This window comes from Symphalangus syndactylus, chromosome 19 (assembly GCF_028878055.3).
Source record: "Symphalangus syndactylus isolate Jambi chromosome 19, NHGRI_mSymSyn1-v2.1_pri, whole genome shotgun sequence".
Lineage (NCBI taxonomy): Eukaryota > Metazoa > Chordata > Mammalia > Primates > Hylobatidae > Symphalangus > Symphalangus syndactylus.
Genome location: NC_072434.2, coordinates 9,568,861 through 9,587,071, shown reverse-complemented (window position 1 = coordinate 9,587,071; position 18,211 = coordinate 9,568,861). Strand labels below are relative to the sequence as shown.

At 43.5% G+C, this 18,211-nt stretch overlaps 1 protein-coding gene across 6 annotated transcripts in view; it reads left to right on the top strand.

Annotated features, from left to right (window-relative positions):
* Positions 1-1,151: 1,151 nt before the first annotated feature.
* The window catches only part of YIPF1 (Yip1 domain family member 1), a 40,741-nt gene continuing 23,681 nt past the window's right edge, over positions 1,152-18,211 (top strand). For 3 of the 6 annotated variants that reach the window (XM_055233526.2, XM_063613183.1, XM_063613186.1), the window contains exons 1-5: positions 1,379-1,509; positions 2,241-2,320; positions 7,909-8,072; positions 12,438-12,518; positions 12,756-12,843. In XM_055233526.2, coding sequence (XP_055089501.1) covers positions 2,290-2,320; positions 7,909-8,072; positions 12,438-12,518; positions 12,756-12,843 — 364 coding nt within the window. In that variant the 5' untranslated portion in view covers positions 1,379-1,509; positions 2,241-2,289. Of the gene's footprint in view, positions 1,510-1,758; positions 1,979-2,240; positions 2,321-7,908; positions 8,073-12,437; positions 12,519-12,755; positions 12,844-18,211 lie in introns of all 6 variants that reach the window. The other 3 variants (XM_055233527.2, XM_063613185.1, XM_063613184.1) reach the window with 2 other exon arrangements.

Sequence of the window (18,211 nt, the reverse complement as noted above, 5' to 3'; positions counted from 1 at the left end):
ATCCCAATCAACTCTAGACAGACACCTTAGTAATTGTGATGCCATTCTATTCTAAGTGTTATCACACCACGACCACCACCCTCCTTCCCTCTCCCCTTAACACCAGCAATATATTTGTTGTTGCCGTATGACTGTTGAGCAGTTCAGTTACAAAATGCCAACCTAAGGTTTTATTTTCTGGGGCCACTTTTGGTACCAACATGCCTTCATATTGTTTCCTCATATGAGTAGTTTATTGGCAAGTATGAATCCAAGGACCAGGAGTGAAGGACAGGGCTTGTATATAAGGGAAGGAAGGAGACCCATTGCGAGGATGCCTTGTCAAATGCGTCACTTCCAAAGGCATTTGGTTGCTTAATCCTGGTAGGTAGTTTGAAAGCTATATGAAAGGGCGCCTGAGGGGGAAAAACAGGAAAAGCCTATATTCATCAATTGTTGACCCCATTGGTCAGAGATTTGCCTCATGAGACATTAACAACTCTCTACCCCTACACTTCTGGGATGCATCTCTCTGGGTGCTGATTGGTTCCAGCAAGGTCCCATGACCCCATAGCATCGAGAAACAAGCCTCGAAGCAGAAGGTGAGAAGCCTGAGGCATGGACTGGAGGCAAAGCTCAGTCAGGTTATATCTGCTGACGCTGGAATAAGATGAGTGGCGGTGAAATAAGCAGCAGGTTAGGCCAAGATGATCTGAAATGGGACATAAGAGGTGGCTGATACACTAGCACAGCTGAATTCATGAACTGAGATTCATTCCTGGTACATACTAACCAAAAGTGCCCTGCACATGCTCTAAGCCTCAGCTTTCTCTTTGTAAAATGAGGATAATCACCCCAAGATATTCAGGATTGTTCTGAGAATTAGAGATCCTGCATGTACAAAGCCTGATCATGATAATCTTGGGAAAAAAATACACTATATACGGCTATTACTAGATGTAAAGTCTTTCCGAGTGCTCACTTACTGGGGGTGCTCATATGAACAGACATCGCGCTTTCAATCACTCATTCAGAATGTAATTGACTCGTGTACTTTCTCACCGGTAGAATTTTTATGGCCAAAAGAAACTGAGGGACTGGTGACGCGGGAGACTTATTTTTTTCTTTCTCAATCGTCTTTCATTACCCGATTTTATATTTCCTTAGGAAAAGAGGTATAAACACACAGTAAGAAAACCCTAAACTGGAGAATTCTCTACGTTTCCTGGAGCAAGGCCAGCCCAAGTGGTCACACTCAGCGACCCCACCACTCCGCCTTCGCCTGTCTCTTTAAGAACCCGAGGCTCCCCCTCGGGAGAAGGGCGGGAGGGAGCGGGCTCCGCGCGCCGCCGCCCGCAGGTGTCTCTGGGAGCTGCTGTCTCTTTAAGGGGGCGGGGCTCTTCCCGGAGGAGGCGGGGAAGCCCCGCCCCCCGGATCTCCGGCTTCCGGCAACTGGGTGGGACCGAAACCGGCGCGGAGCAACTGAGGCCCGAGCCTTCCCGGGACTCGGGGTACGCCTAACCCCGCGAGGTGAGGCGGCCGGGTTTGCGGGACCAGTGCGGGGCTAAGGGGGTTCAGGATCTCCTGCCCGCTCGGGCCGCGGCGGCCCAGCTCCTCTCCCTGAAACGCTGCCTCTGCTTCGCGGTGTCCCGGGTTGCAGGGTCGCCGACACCCCGTTGCCTACTAATTGCCTGACTCCGCGCAAGGCTCCTTACACGCACTCCCATTTAATGACCCCCGCACTATGTGACTAGGTACCGTTATGCACCCATTTTACAGATGAGGAAACTGAGGCCGCGAGGAGCGCGCACACAGCAGAGAAGCAGCAGAATCGGGAATCAAACCCAGCTCTCTCTGACCCCAGAGCCTGTGCCCTTAACCACTGGCCAGGCTGAACTGCCTTTGTTCTTCACTGTCCCCATCACCTCTTTCAAACGTCAGCCTCTCCTTCCTCATCGTTACATCTCTAGGCTGCACCTGGTCTCTAAACATTCACACAGTGAGTTGAGATTCATTCCTGGTACATACACAGCCAAATAAGGTTGAATTGGAACCTTTGGACCCCCGGGGTTAGTTTCTTTGTTACAGTTTTAATATTTAATAATACCTGATGTTTAGTGGTTATCTTTATATAAACCTATTAAACCCCATTGAAAAGGGAGGCAAGGGAAAGTGATACCATTTCTAATACTGAAATAAGACTTGTTTGCAGATACTTTATACTGTTATCCTATTACGTTTACCTATTTTTTTTCTTTTAGACCCTTGCAAATTTTCTTCCTCGTAACTGGGAGAAGACTCACTGGCTGAATGGCAGCAGTAGATGACTTGCAATTTGAAGGTATATCAGTGGGGTGCCCACCGTTATATTTATGATCGCTATTTCCACAGTCACAGCAAGTATTTTCATTGCTATACAGCCTCACACATTGAAGGATATTATTTCAAACATCTCAGTGGCTGTTGGCCACATCCAGGTGTTTCCTCTTTGTCCACACCAGCTGTTTTTTTTTTTTTTTTTTGCCAGATGACCCTTCAGATTGGTAACAAGTATCATAAATTTAGTACAGTGATTACAGAAAATGTTTATACAGTTCCTGCTTTAGTTCAGAAAACATTTATTGAGCACTTACTTTGTGCTTAGAACCGTACAAGATACTGGAGATAAAAAGATGAAGAAGTTTATCCACTGGTGGACTAGATAAAACTGTAAAAAGATCATTAGGATGAAATGTGATCAGATCATTCCCTCATTGAATCAGTAAATATCTCCTGATTGTGATCAGGAACCGGGCAATTGTTCTAGTTATCAGGGAAAGAAGAGTGAACAAAATAGTTTCCTTGTGAAGCTCTCAGTCTAGTGAGGGGGACATGTATTAAATGATCATTTAAATATATACTTACAAACTATGAAAGTGCTGGAGGAAAAGTTCAAGAAGATATTAGAACTCATAACCCAGAGCTTGACTTAGGCTAGGGATTGATGAACGCTTACTTGTTTGTTTGTTTGTTTTCACGGAGTCTCGCTCTCGCCCAGGCTGGAGTGCAGTGGCGCGATCTCGGCTTGCTGCAACCTGTGCCTCCCGGATTCAAACGATTCTCTTGCCTCAGCCTTCTGAGTAGCTGGAACTACAGGTGCCTGTCACCACACCTGGCTAATTTTTGTATTTTTAGTAGAGACGGAGCTTCACTGTATTGGCCAGGCTGGTCTTGAACTTCTGACCTTGTGATCCACCCACCTTGGCCTTCCAAAGTGCTGGGATTACAGGCATGAGCCACCACGCCTGGCCCACTTACTTGTTTTAGTAACACCTTACCTAACATTTACTATGTGTCAGGCACTGTTCTAAATGCTTTACAGATAATCCTTATATCAACTTTATGAAATAGTTACTTTATTCCCCTGTTTTATTAATGAGGAGACTGAGGCACAGAAAAATAATTTGCCTAATGTTCACACAATAAGGGATAAAAATCAGGATTTGAACCCATCCAGTCTGGTATCACAGCTTATGCTGTCTCTGTTATCTAAGGAAGAGATACACTGTTTAAAGATAAATCTATTTCATTTGCAAGTACTAGAAATCCACCTCAATTTGCAAATATTGTCAACTCCGTCTTCAAAATTCATCTAGCATCTGACCACCTCCACCACTACTCTCATCATGCTCAAGGTCACTGTCACCTTTTTTCTGAATTGTAGCCCTTACCTTCCTTCCTGCCTTTCTGCTTCCTGCCTTACCCCTCTACAGTCTGTACTTTGCAGCCAGAGTACTCCTTCTAAAACTCAAGCAGATCATGTCATTCTTTCAGAACCTTCCAGTAGCTCCCATCTCACTAGATGAAAAAGACAGGCAGGGCGCGGTGGCTCACACCTGTAATCCCAGCACTTTGGGAGGCCGAGGAGGGCAGATCACCTGAGGTCAAGAGTTCAAGACCAGCCTGGCCAACATGGTGAAACCCTGTCTCTACTAAAAATACAAAAATTAGCTGAGCATGGTGGTGCACGCCTGTAGTCCCAGCTACTCTGGAGGCTGAGGCAGGAGAATTGCTCAGACCCAGAGGTTGCAGTGAACTGAGATCGCACCACTGCGCTCCAGCCTGGGCGACAGAGCGAGACTCCATCTCAAACATAAACAAACACAAAAACGAAAAAGCTAGAGCCCTTACTGTGGCTTAGGAGGCCCCTACATGGTGCAGCCTCCATGCCTCTGATTGCATCTGCTGCTCTCGTCCTTTCTGTCTCTGCCCAAGCCGCATGGGCTGTCACGGTTCTTCCTATGGACCAAGTACATTCACAGCTTGGGATGTTTGTGCCATCTTTCTGTGTGGGACGTTCTCCCTTCAGATAGCCTTATGGCTTGCTCCTTTGCTCTGTTCGAATCTCTCCTCATTAGAGAGGCCCTCCTCAGCCATCCCATCTAGGAGTGCAGTGCAAGAAAGTTCAAAGACAGTGGCCCTTGCAAAAGCCCCTGTGGAGTGAGGAAGTTTATTTTTTTTCCCAAAGGATTGGGAGAACACCTGTGTTCCAGATCACAGATGGTGGGGAAAGCTGACACAAGGTGATGCTTAGGAGGAGGCAGGTGACAAATCACCCAGGCAGGTGACAGATCAACTGTGTTAAGGACTTGGGTCTTAGAAAAGCACACAGGATGCTGGGGGTGGGGTGGCAGGGGGTAGGTCATGAAGGGCTTCTCTGGGGAGGAACGGTAGTATTGGATGAAAAAGTAGAGGTCAGAAGCCTTCAGGTGAAAGGCATTGTTTCAGGAAAGGAGCAGAGGCTGAAACTAGCTTAGGATATGCCAGGATGTAAAAGCAGAGAATGTTGGTGGCAGAAATAAGACACATACCAGTTTTATGCTCAAGGAGCTGAGATGGACAAGAATAACCAGCACAGAGCAAACTGTATGAAGAGTCGTCATGTTGGGGTGCATGCAACTCACACTCCAGTCAAACTATGCCATCACTGTCCCTCCATCATGGGGCACACTTTCCATCTTCTGAGTCTTGCTCATCCCCTTCCCTTTGCACGAGATGCCATCCCCAGCACCTCTGGCCATCCTTTTCATAAATGAGCTTCTCCAAGAAACCTTTCCTGATCCCAACAACTAGAGGCGTTATAGCCCTCCTTGGAGCCTTTTTGACCTTTGTGCTTCTAAAGTGGTACTGTCTGTTCCTCCTTCTGGCATTCCTTCCCCCGGTAAACTACTGCTTTTTAAAAATTTTTTAATTTTCATGGGTACGTAGTAGGTATATATACTTACAGGGTACACTCATATATTTTGATACAGGCATGTAATGTGTAGTAATTGCATTAGGGTAAACAGGGTGTCCATCACTTCAAGCATTTATCCTTTGTATTACAAACAATCCAATTATATTCTTTTTTTTTTTTTTTTTTTTTTTTTGAGACCGAGTCTCGCTCTGTCATCCAGGCTGGAGTGCAGTGACATGATCTCGGGTCATTGCATCCTTCACCTCCCATTTCAAGTAATTCTCGTGCCTCACCCCTCGAGTAGCTGGGATTACAGGTGCCCACCACCATGCATAGCTAATTTTTATGTTTTTAGTAGAGATGGGTTTTTACCATGTTGGCCAGGCAGGTCTCGAACTCCTGACCTCAAGTGATCTGCTCGCCTCAGCCTCCCAAAGTGCTGGGATTACAGGCGTGAGCCACTGTATCCAGCCCAGTTATACTTTACTTTTCTTTCTTTTTTTGTGAGACAGAGTCTCACTCTGTTGCCAGGCTGGAGTGCAGTGGCGCAATCTCGGCTCACTGCAACCTGCGCCTCCTGGGTTCAAGTGATTCTCCTGCCTCAGCGTCCCAAGTAGCTGGGACCACCAGCTTGTGTGTGCCACCACGCCCAGCTTCAGTTGTACTTTTCTAGTTATTTTAACTACTGCTTTTTAACTGTGAGACTTAAGTATTATCTTCCTTGGTCTAATTCCCTCCAGCAAAGTTGTGACTATCTTTTTAAATGTCATTGCCCTGTACAATCAATAAGAGGTACCTGTAATGATAGTTATTATTTCATCATCCTCAAAATCTCTTTGTGGGGTAGGTATTATCTATGTTTTATAATTGAAGAAACAGAGATTCAGAGCCATGGAGTAATTTGCTCAAGGTCATGGAGCTACTGAGTATTAAGAGTCTTACCTTGAACAAAGGACCATCTCACTCCAGAACCTCACGTTGCTTAAACTACCCAAACATTGCCAATTGAGTCTTCAGTAATTGTTACATATTAGCTACCCGATTAATTTCAGTCACTTTAGCGTTCTCCATAAAACTGTTCATATAGTTGAGAGGCAATAAGAGTGAACTCAGTTGTCCTACTGCCAGGACTGGTGCCCTGCTTGTAGTGTTATAATGGTGCCCTGCTGGCACTCTTCCTTTGGCCTTCAAAGGTTCAGAGCTGCCCTGAATTTTATTCAGGAGCAGCTGAAATAAAGTATGTTAGTATATTCAGAGACAGGAAGTCTCAATCACTGCTGGTTCTTTTGGAAAGCAGTTTGGTAACATGGTTCAGGAGCCTTGAAAATGGTTTGCACCCTGTTGACCTAGTGATCACACTGATAGGTGTTCATCTTAAGGCTGCCCCCCAAAAAGCTTTTTCTACACAGACACTCCTTTTGCATTTGTAAGAAAACCTTCATTGATGGACTATTATGCAGTCACATAAGTGATCATTTTAAGAGACTGTTATAATATGAAAAATCATTTTTGTGTATAATCCCCAATTTTACATAATCTTGACAAAGCAGGATGCAAAATTAATTATAGTATCATGTTCTAGATCAGTACTTGGCATATTGTGGGCATGCAGTAAATATTTGTTGAATAAATGAATGATCATCAGTGGCATGAATCTCACTATGTGAAGAAAAGGAAATATACTAAAATGCTAATAGTGTTTGCCTTTATGTAGTGGAACTAAGAGTGTTTTTTTGTTTTTTGGGTTTTTTTTTTTGAGACGAAGTCTTACTCTGTTGCCCAGGCTGGAGTACAGTGGCATGATCACGGCTCACTGCAGCCTCTACCTCTGAGGCTCGAGCAGTCCTCTTGCCTTGGCCTCCCAAAGTGCTGGGATTACAGACATGAGCCACCATGCCCGGCCTAAGAGTGATTTTTATCCTGTGATTTCTACTTTCTTTTTTCCTTTTTTTTGAGACATAGTCTCACTCTGTCACACAGGCTGGAGTGCAGTGGTGCGATCTTGGCTCACTGCAACCTTTGCTCCCAGGTTCAAGTGATTCTCCTGTCACAGCCTCCAGAATAACTGGGATTACAAGGCATGTGCCACTACACCTGGCTAATTTTTGTCTTTTTAGTAGAGACAGCATTTCACCATGTTGGCCAGGCTGGTCTCGAACTCCTGACCTCAGGTGATCCACCTGCCTCGGCCTCCCAAAGTGCTGGGATTACAGGCGTGAGTCTCTGTGCCTGGCTGATTCCACTTTCATTTTTGTTCCCATATTTTCTGTAGTGATTATGTACACTTACTGGAAAAAATAACTTTCATTAAAATTTTTTGGACTTGAATCAAAGAAAAGAAGTTTAGGACTTAGGTTATATTCCTAATTCTCCCAAAATTATTTAAAATAAATGTTATTCTCCCCATGATACAGATGAAAACACTGAGGTTTAGAGAGGTTTAGTTACTTACTCAGGCTTGTGTATTTAGTAAGTGGCTAGCTGAGCCAGGACCAAAATCTAGGTCTGACTCCAAATTCTGTTGTTTTCATAGTCATTTTTCTATATAAGATTGATCTCCTGATGAGATTTTTTTTTTTCGAAAGCTTTTGCCCTTTGTATCAGGTAGGGTCTATAGCAAAACTGAGGTTGTGACAGCTTGTCTTTAAATTCAAAGTATAGCATTTCTAGTGTGGGTAAGGTTTCTGAGTCCCTTGTGCTCTAATTGATTTCAGAATTTGGCAATGCAGCCACTTCTCTGACAGCAAACCCAGATGCCACCACAGTAAACATTGAGGATCCTGGTGAAACCCCAAAACATCAGCGAGGATCCCCAGGAGGCTCAGGAAGAGAAGAAGATGATGAGTTACTGGGAAATGATGACTCTGACAAAACTGAGGTTTGAACTTGTCTTTGAGATATTTTTAAAACAATTTTTAAAGCTTGTTTATGTGCTTATTCACTGTCTACTGTGTGCCAGGTACAGTGTCAGGCAGTGACAGCTCAGAGGTAAATGACACATGGCCTCTTCCTTGGTGGGGGAAACAGGCAAACAGACCATTATTTTCCGTAAGTACACTTGTGGAGGGGAACACTGGGGTAGTGAGCAGAGATCCTAGCTTATGGAATGTGGGACTCCCATGCTCAATATTTTCTAATATTAGAGTAGGAAAGAACCTTCATGGCCCTCTGTTTTAGCCTCTCTCCCAAGATATTGATGCTGTCCCTGCTATGTCGGAAAGATAACACTTGGAGCCAGGCGTGGTGGCTCATGCCTATGATCCCAGCATTTTGGGAGGCTGAGGCGGGCAGATCACTTGAGCCCGGGAGTTTGAGACCAGCCTGGGCAACATGGTGAAACTCCAGCTCTACAAAAAGTACAAAATATTAGCCGAGCATGGTGGTGCACACCTGTAGCCCCAGCTACTCGGGAAGCTAAGGTGGGAGGATTGCTTGAGCTTGCGAAGTGGAGGTTGCAGTGAGCTGAGATTGCACCACTACACTCCAGCCTGGGCAACAGAGTGACACCCTGTCTCTGGAAGAAAAAAAAAAAAAAAAAGAAAAGAAAGATTGAAAACACTTGCTTGAGTACCTCCAGGAATGGGCTCTTTACCACCATGTAAGGCAGTTGCTGCCATTGTCGACTTTAATTGTGAAAATGTTTTTCTTTAATTTTTTTTCTTCAACTTTTAAGTTCAGGGGTCATGTGCAGGAGGTACAGGTTTGTTACATAGGTAAACATGTGCCACGGTGGTTTGCTGCACAGATCACCCCATCACCTAGGTATTAAGCCCAGCATCCATTAGCTATTCTTCCTGATGCTCCCCCTCCCATGTGTGCCTGTGTTCTCACCATTCAGCTCCCACTTATAAGTGAGAAGATGTGGTGTTTGGTTTTCTGTTCCTGTGTTAGTTTGCTAAGGATAATGGCTTCCAACTCCATCCATGTGCCTGCAAAGGACATGATCTCATTCCTTTTTATGGCTGCATAGTATTCCATGGTTGTATATATACCATATTTTCTTTATCCAGTCTATCACTGATGGGCATTTAGGTTGATTCTTTGCTATTGTGTATAGTGCTGCAGTGAACATATATGTGCATGTATCTTTATAATAGAATGATTTATATTTCTTTGGGTATATACCCAGTAATAGGATTGCTGGGTCAAATAGTATTTCTGCCTCTAGGTCTTTGAGGAATCGCCACACTGTCTTCCACAATGGTTGAACTAATTTACACTCCCACCAACAGTGTAAAAGCATTCCTTTTTCTCCGCAACTTCACTAGCATCTGTTGTTTCTTGACTTTTTAATAATCACCATTCTGACTGGCATGATATGGTGTCTCATTGTGGTTTTGATTTACATTTCTCCAATCAAGATATTGAGCTTTCATATGTTTTTTGGCCACATGTATGTCTTTTGAGAAGTGTCTGTTCATGTCGCTTGCCCACTTTTTAATGGAGTTTGTTTTTTCCCTGTAAATTTGCTTAAGTACTTTGTAGACTCTGGATATTAGACCTTTGTTAGATGGATAGATTGCAAAAATTTTCTCTCATTCTGTAGGTTGTCTGTTCACTCTGAAGATAGTTTCTTTTGCTGTGCAGAAGCTCTTTAGTTTAATTAGATCCCATTTGTCAATTTTTGCTTTTGTTGCAATTGCTTTTGGTGTTGTCATCATGAAATCTTTGCCCATGCCTATGTCCTGATTGGTATTCCCTAGATTTTCTTTCTTTTTCTTTTTCTTTTTTTTTTTTTGAGACGGAGTCTTGCTCTGTCACCTAGGCTGGAGGCTCATTGCAACCTCCGCCTCCTGGGTTCAAGCGATTCTTCTGCCCCAGCCTCCCAAGCAGCTGGGATTACAGGCGTGTGCCACCATGCCCAACTAATTTTTGTATTTTTAGTAGAGACAGGGTTTCACCATATTGGCCAGGCTGGTCTCGAACTCCTTACCTCATGATCCACCCATCTTGGCCTCCCAAAGTGCTGGGATTACAGGCATGAGCCACCACGCCCAGCCAGTATTCCCTAGATTCTCTTCTAGGGTTTTTTTAGTTTTGTGTTTTACATTTAAGTCTTTAATCCACCTTGAGTTAATTTTTGCTGATGGTATAAGGAAGGGGTCCAGTTTCGGTTTTCTGCATATGGCTAGCCAGTTCTCCCAGCACTATTTATTGAATAGGGAATCCTTTCCCCATTGCTTGTTTTTGTCAGGTTTTTTGAAGATCAGATGGTTGTAGACATGCATTCTTATTTCAGAGTTCTCTATTCTGTTCCATTGGTCTATGTGTCTGTTCTTGTACCAGTACCATGCTGTTTCGGTTACTGTAGACTTGTAGTTTAGTTTGAAGTCAGGTAGCATGATGCCTCCAGCTTTGTTCTTTTTGCTTAGGATTGTTTTGACTATTTGGGCTCTCTTTTGATTCCATATGAATTTTAAAATAGTTTTTTTCTAATTCCGTGAAGAATGTCAATGGTAGTTCACTGGGAGTGGCATTGAATCTATAAATTACTTTGGGCAGTATGCCATTTGCACAATATTGATTCTTCCTAACTATGAGCATGGAATGTTTTTCCATTTATTTGTGTCCTCTCTTATTTTTTTGAGCAGTAGTTTATAGTTCTCTTTGAAGAGGTCCTTTACTTCCCATGTTATCTGTATTCCTAGGTATTTTATTCTTTTTGTAGCAGTTCATTCATACAAAAGAATGAGAGTTCATTCATAATGTGGCCCTCTGCTTGCCTGTTGTTGGTGTATAGGAATACTAGCAATTTTTGCACATTGATTTTGTATCCTGAGACTTTGCTGAAGTTGCTTTACCAGCTTAAGAAGCTTTTGGGCTGAGACGATGGGGTTTTTTAGATATAGGAACATGTCATCTTGCAAACAAAGAGGATATGACTTACTCTCTTCCTATTTGAATACGCTTTATTTGTTTCTCTTCCCTGACTGCCCTGGCCAGAACTTCTAATTCTATTGAATAGGAGTGATAAGAGAGGGCATCCATGTCTTATGCTGGTTTTCAAGGAGAATGCTTTCCTTGGTTGGGGATGGGTGTTCCTTTGTCTCCGTGCTGCTCCTGGGTGAGCCATCACTCCACCCTGCTTTTCTTCATTCTCTGTGGGTCGAGCTACTTGCCTAGTCAGTCCCAATGCAAGAACCTGGGTATTTCAGTTGAAGGTGCTGAATTCATTTACCACTTTCACTACTCTCTGTGAGTGCTGCAGACCACAGCTACTTCTAATCGGCCATCCGTTTTCCTTTATAATGAACAAAAAATATCTGCCTATAGCACCTGCCCTTGTCCTGCAAAGCAGCTCAGTGTTCACCTGTACTTTTTGCTGTATGAATTCCCTTCAGATATCTGAAGATGACAGGCACAATTCCTGGCATTGGGCCTGCATTCTGCCACCAAAGAGCTGTTTTGTTGGGATAGGTATGGCCCTCCTCAGGTGCCTCTTCTCAATTGGATTTTTTTTTTGGTCAGAGTAGTAATATTTTTAGTACTTTAGAGTGAGTCAATGTATCAGATTTTTGAGAATTCAGGTGGCAATAGTAGGGAGGATTGTGGATGATGGGAGAGGAAAAGATATTTACACTGCTGGGTGCAGTGGCTCACACTTGTAATCCCAGTGCTTTGGGAGGCTGAGGCGGGAGGATCACGTGAGCCCAAGAGTTTGAGACCAGCCTGGGCAAAATAATGAGACTCTGTCTCTGTCTCTGCATAGTGGTGCACGCGTGTAGTCCCAGCTACTTGGGAAGCTGAGGTGGGAAGATTGTTTGAGCCCAGGAGTTCAAGGCTGCAGTGAGCTATGATTGCACCACTGCACTCCAGCTTGGGAAAGAGAGTGAGACGCCATCTCAAAAAAAAAAAAAAAGAAAAGCGAAAAGATATTTATATTGACTGCCTTCTGTATGTGTTGTATGTGTGTATATGTATTTATTATTGTACATAATTCTATATACTATTGAATCTAGATAAGGGAACTAAGCCCAACAGGAGTCTAGTGATTTGCCAAAGCTCCCCTCAGTGGAGGGGCCGGGATTTGAACCCTTTTGGTGTGACTTCAAAACCAATGCTTGTTTTTCTAATCAGGCTGAGAGTTGCGAATTGGCTATTTCAGAGTTGATTATTGAATGCGAAGAGCCTATTGTTTCAAACGTTTTGATTTTCCATTAGATCAGATCCCTCCTGCACCCCCACGCAGCTGGAATTAAGAAATTGATTATGTGTTCATTATGTTTTATTTTATTTCTGATAGTTACTTGCTGGACAGAAGAAAAGCTCCCCCTTCTGGACATTTGAATACTACCAAACATTCTTTGATGTGGACACCTACCAGGTTTGGAAACCAATTTCACCTTTCCTTTACATGTAAAGGAGACTTGTTTCTTTAATGGTTGAACAACCAAATAATGTGAAAGCCTTTATATACTGAAAATGGTCTTACAAAAGTAAAGTGTTATTAGCATTTGAAAATACTATCATAAAAGCTCTAATGACTGAGTTTCAATTTTGTAGTAGTTGAATTTATTAAACTTAAAAACTTCAGTAGAATTACTGCTATGTTGTTTTCCAGGTCTTTGACAGAATTAAAGGATCTCTTTTGCCAATACCCGGGAAAAACTTTGTGAGGTTATATATCCGCAGTAATCCCGATCTCTATGGTATGTTTAGTACTGATTTGTTTACCATATTTCAGTTGAACTTGGGTGAGTGTGAGGGTTGCCTGGAAACGTGGAGAACTGCACTATTGGTGGGGCATGCCATGTTTTATTAGACTCTTCTGAACTTCAGTAGCAACCCTTGCAAGTAATTTTGGAGAAATACAATTATGTGTTATATTAGTGCCATGTCATCATTACAAGTACTAGTATATCCTTCAAAGGTCTTTAAATGGGGCTGGGCACAGTGGCTCATGCCTATAATCCTAGCACTTTGGAAGGCTAAGATGGGAGGATCACCAGAGGCTAGGAGTTTGAGACCAGTCTGGGCAACATGGCAAGACCGTGTCTCTACTAAAGGCTGGGTTGGCACAGTGGCTCCTGCCTGTAATCCCAACGCTTTGGGAGATCAAGGCAGGAGGATTGCTTGAGCCCAGGAGTTTGACACCAGCCTGGGCAACATAAGGAGACCCTATCTCTACTAAAAAATAAAAATAAAGATTTTTAAAAATTCTTCAAATGACATTACAACTTGAGACAAATTTAGTCACTTTGACCAAGTGGAGATTGGACCATTTGATGTTGGAGGAGAAGGTATTCTCACACTTTTTCATTGATATGCCGAGCTCCAGCTCTGCCCTCAGGTGAGCTGGCTCCTTTTAGGATTTGGTCACCAGCAGCGGAAGTCTGAAACAGGATTGGGCCAGGGATGGTTGTCATCCCTGACCTTAATGCTGTCTGAGAAAAACTCAGAGGTCCACCCAGTACTCCTGAGGAAAAGGCCCCAACAGTGGCCTGTGCTTGAGGGGAGAAGAGAGTGCGGTCCGTGTGCCAGGTGCTATACCAAAGACTGTGTGTGTACTTGATCATATCTCATTCTTGCAACAACCCTTGCAAAGTATCCCCACTTTTCAAATGAGGAAGCCGATGCTCGGTGAGGATCATTGATATATATGCTCAATCAGAAATGATAAATAGTAAAGCAGTCATATATGTTGATTTTATTTTTTTTCTTTTTTTGAGACGGAGTCTCGCTCTTTCACCCAGGCTGGAGTGCAGTGGCGCAATCTCGGCTCACTGCAGGCTCAGCTCCCCGGGGTTCCCGCCATTCTCCTGCCTCAGCCTCCGGCTTAGCTGGGACTACAGGCGCCCGCCGCCACCTTGCCCGGCTAATTTTTTGTATTTTTAGTAGAGACAGGGTTTCACCGTGTTAGCCAGGATGGTCTCGATCTCCTGACCTCGTGATCCGCCCGCCTCGGCCTCCCAAAGTGCTGGGATTACAGGCGTGAGCCACCGCGCCCGGCCCCATATATGTTGATTTTAAATATGGACTCTAGAGAGCCTGGTGTGAAAACCATTGCATTGGCCCATGCTTTTCATCTGAGGGTTGTCAGGGCAGTTTCTCTCTGTCTCATTCATTCTTACTTGTAGCCTGAGAACATTCTGAGGGGCAGGCTCTGTGTCTCAGTGTCTTTAGTGCCTGGCAGAGGCCTTGGCACACAGCAGGTGCTCAAACAATTTTTAGCACCTTATTTTATGCTAGGCCCTGTGCTAGAGGCTGAGGATTTAAAGAGAAGGCCATAGTCCCTAGCCCCAATGAGGAAGAAGAGAGAACACCAACATCTGTTGAATACCTTGTAAGTGCCAAGCATGGAGATAAGCACTATTTTAGTATTTTACGCTGTTTTATTTCCCATACTCCAAGGTAGCCTTATCTTACAAAAGAGAAAGCTGATGTTAAGGAGATAACTTGCCCATAGTTACAGAGTTAGCAGTAATAGTGGCAAACACACATATAGTGCTTATTATGTGCCAGATGCTATTATTAGGGCAGTATCTGTATTAACTCATTTAATCCTTATGACAGATCCAACTTTATGAGGCAGATACTATTATTATCCCCATTTTATAGATGTGGACATTGAGTCACACAGAGGTCCAGTAACTTGCCTAAGATTATACAGCTAATAAGTGCTGGGCTCAATTTTCAAATCAACACCATAGCTCATAATCCATTTCTTCATCACTGTGCTATGCTGCCTCTCATGACAAAGCCAGGGCTTGAATCCAAGGCTTGCTTCTTTTCTGTGACACTAGTAGCCTCATTAGCTCATAGACATGGTTAAAAGAAGAAGGTACAATATAGGTGAAGTGTTTGACAGCAGAGGGGATTAGGTTTTGTTGTGAGTGGAGGTTAGAGAAAGGCAGTTAAGAAAAAGATAACAGTTTACAGAGTGTAAGGAAAAGATTGATAACTTTGACTACATTTCAACTAAAATGTAAAATTTCTACACAACAAAATAAACCATAAGCAAAGTAAAAAAAAAAACAACCACAGACCAGGGGACATACTTCCAATGCATATAACCAACAAACAGTGAGAAACAAGAATATGTGTCAAACTCCTACAAATTCGAAGAATAAAACAAGCAACTCTGGGGAAAAAATGGCCAATAAATAAATGAAAAGGTGCTTAGCCCCACCTGCAACCAGGGAAATAAAAAGTAAAATAAGATTATGCTCATCATTTTAGTAAACATATACAATTTGGCTTGTCTTCATTTATTCATTCAATTCATTCAACAAACATTGAGCTCTTACTATTCTAAGTACTGGAGACACAGCAGTGAAAACCAATAAAAATCTCTACCCTTGGGCAATTTGTAATTTACTGAGCTTAACAATAAGCAAAGGAAAGTAAAATACATAGTTTTCTAGTAATGAATGCTTAGGTGAAAATTTAAGAGCAGAGAGAAGAAGGACATGAAGTGTTTGTATAAATGGGTGAATTTGAAAATTTTAAAAGGTGAATTTTGAGTAATGACCTGAAGTTATCGGGAGTGGTTTATGTAGATATCTAAGGGAAGAGCACTTGAAACAGAAGGATCAGCAAGTGCAAAGGCCCTGAGGCAAGAGCTTGCCTAGTATGTTCAAAGAACAGCAAGAGGCTACTGGGACCGGATGAGAGTGAACATGGGGACCTAGAAGGAGAGGAGGTGAGAAAGACAGTGTGGAGGGACAGGTAAGGTCTCATAAGTCACAGTGAGGACTTTGGCATTTGCTTGAATGCAAAGCCATTGGAGAGTTTGGACAGAGGAGTAACATACTTTTTTGTTTTTCGGGACTGGGTCTTGCTCTGTTGCCCAGGCTGGAGTGCAGTGGCTCGATAATGGCTCACTGCAGCCTCAAAATCCTGGGCTCAAGCCATCCTCCCCCACCTCATCTTCATGAGTAGCTGGGACTACAGGCACGTGCCACCACGCCCAGCTAATTTTTGTATTTTTAGTAGAGACGGAGTTTTACCATGTTGGCCAGGCTGATCTCGAACTCCTGACCTCAAATGGTCTGCCTGCCTCGGCCTCCCAAAGTGCTGGGATTATAGGTGTGAATCACCATGCCCAGCCTAAAAATATTTTTTAAAAGCGACATGCTAGGTAACTAGTGTTTGTGTTATTCGTGCTTTTCTGTATGTTAGAAATATTTCATAATATAAAAATGCATAATATGAAATTTTAATTATACATACAACCTAAATTAAGGCTCTCTCCCACCCCCAACCCATAATGAGTAGGAATTTGGCAGGAACCAGGGAGAAGGCAGTATGAAGAACATGGCAGGTCCTGGGATGAGTGGGTGTCGTATGTCTCTGGAGTCCAGCCTTCCACTGGGGGTAGCTGGAGAAGTTACAGAGCCCAGATCCTGGGGCCTTTTATATCAGCCTCAGGAATTAGGATTTTGTCCTTAAGCAGTGGAGGTTCAGTGAACGGTTGCAAACAGGGGAGAGGGATGATAATAGGAGAGGGACAACAATGCTAAGGGCTGGGAAAGTTTTCTTGCTTATGTCCAAGGATGAGCACTGGGCCACATAGAGGTAGTGAGTGGGCAGGTGTTGGACCTTTCAGGCCACCTGAAAATGTTGTTTCTCCAGCTGTTCCCGGGCCAGAGTTGTTAGGTAGCTTAGAGCATGGGGCAGCTAGAGAATGCTAGATAAGTCTTCACATTAGTATACATATCTTCCCATACCAGCCTGCCTTTAAGAAAGTTAATTAATATTGTAGCGACAGGGTTTCATCATGTTGCCCAGGCTGGTCTTGAACTCCTGAGCTCAAGTGATCTGCCTGCCTCGGCCTCCCAAAGTGCTGGGATTATAGGTGTGAGCCACCGCATTCCCCCCTGCCCCCACTTTTTGTTTTTGAGATGAGGTCTTGCTGTGTTGCCAAGGCTGGAGTGCAGTAGCTATTCAGAGGCATGATCTGATCGTAGCTCCCTGCTGCCTCAAACTCCTAGCCTCAAGTGACCCTCTCACCTCAGTGTCCTGAGTAGCTAGGACTACAGGCTTATGCCACCAGGCCCAATTCACAGGCTTCCTGTTGCCCTCAAGATAAATTCCTAACTCAACAGGGCTTCTAAGACCTTTCATGATCTGACTCTGGCCCATCTCTTCAATCTCTGGCTACTCCTGACCTGAAGCTTGGCCTCGAACTGGTACCTCTTCAGAGTCTCTGCTCCTGCTATTCCCTCTTCGTGGACCTCTCTTCTCTTCTGTCCTCACTTGGTGAACTCCTGTTCTTCTTTAGATCCCAGCTTACACATCCCTTTCTCTAGGTTTTGCACCCTCCCTGTATGCTCCCATAGGCATCTTGTACTACCCTCTGAGATTAGATGTTTTATTGTCTCCTGGAGTGCATGGGTGCACTAGAGGCAGTGACTGTGTCTCTGTTGCACATCATCGTGTCTCCAGCAGAGGGTAGTGGGTACTTAGTAAATGACTGAGAGGACATGATATTCTTGGTCTTCTAGTTATTTGGGTATTGTAAGTTAATATTTTGGCCACTTGTGGTCATACGCTTGGATGGTCTCAGCTCATCTATAACACATGGTCAGTTTTATTCATTCAGTAAAGCTTTTTGGCTATAGGGGCTTTGTGGGTTTTTTTTTTTTTTTTTTTGCCACTCTTATGTATGGGCACTCAGAATAATACTGTGAGATTTAGTCCTTGTCTACAGCAGAGAGCTTTCAGTCTAATGAGTAAAGAGGCAGTTTGTGGAGAGCTAATATTGGTGACTTTTTGAAGCATCCTATTTAATTGCTCGTGTTCCTTTTCCCACCTTCAGGAGCCAGTGCTTGCCTTTGAAAAGTACTAATCTGTTTCTGCTAGTCATCTCCCCTATGACAGTAATGTTCGTAATTTTGTGACGTGTCAGGGTACCTGAAATTATCCCAAAGGGTGTTACAAAATATTAGTGAAATTGAAAAATGAAATTCATACAATTTATTAAAATCTCTCAATCTAAAGATTTTATTTGTTCTACATAGTACTTTTTCTAAATGGGGGAGAGACAAGGATAGTGTTCACGAAATCATGCAAATA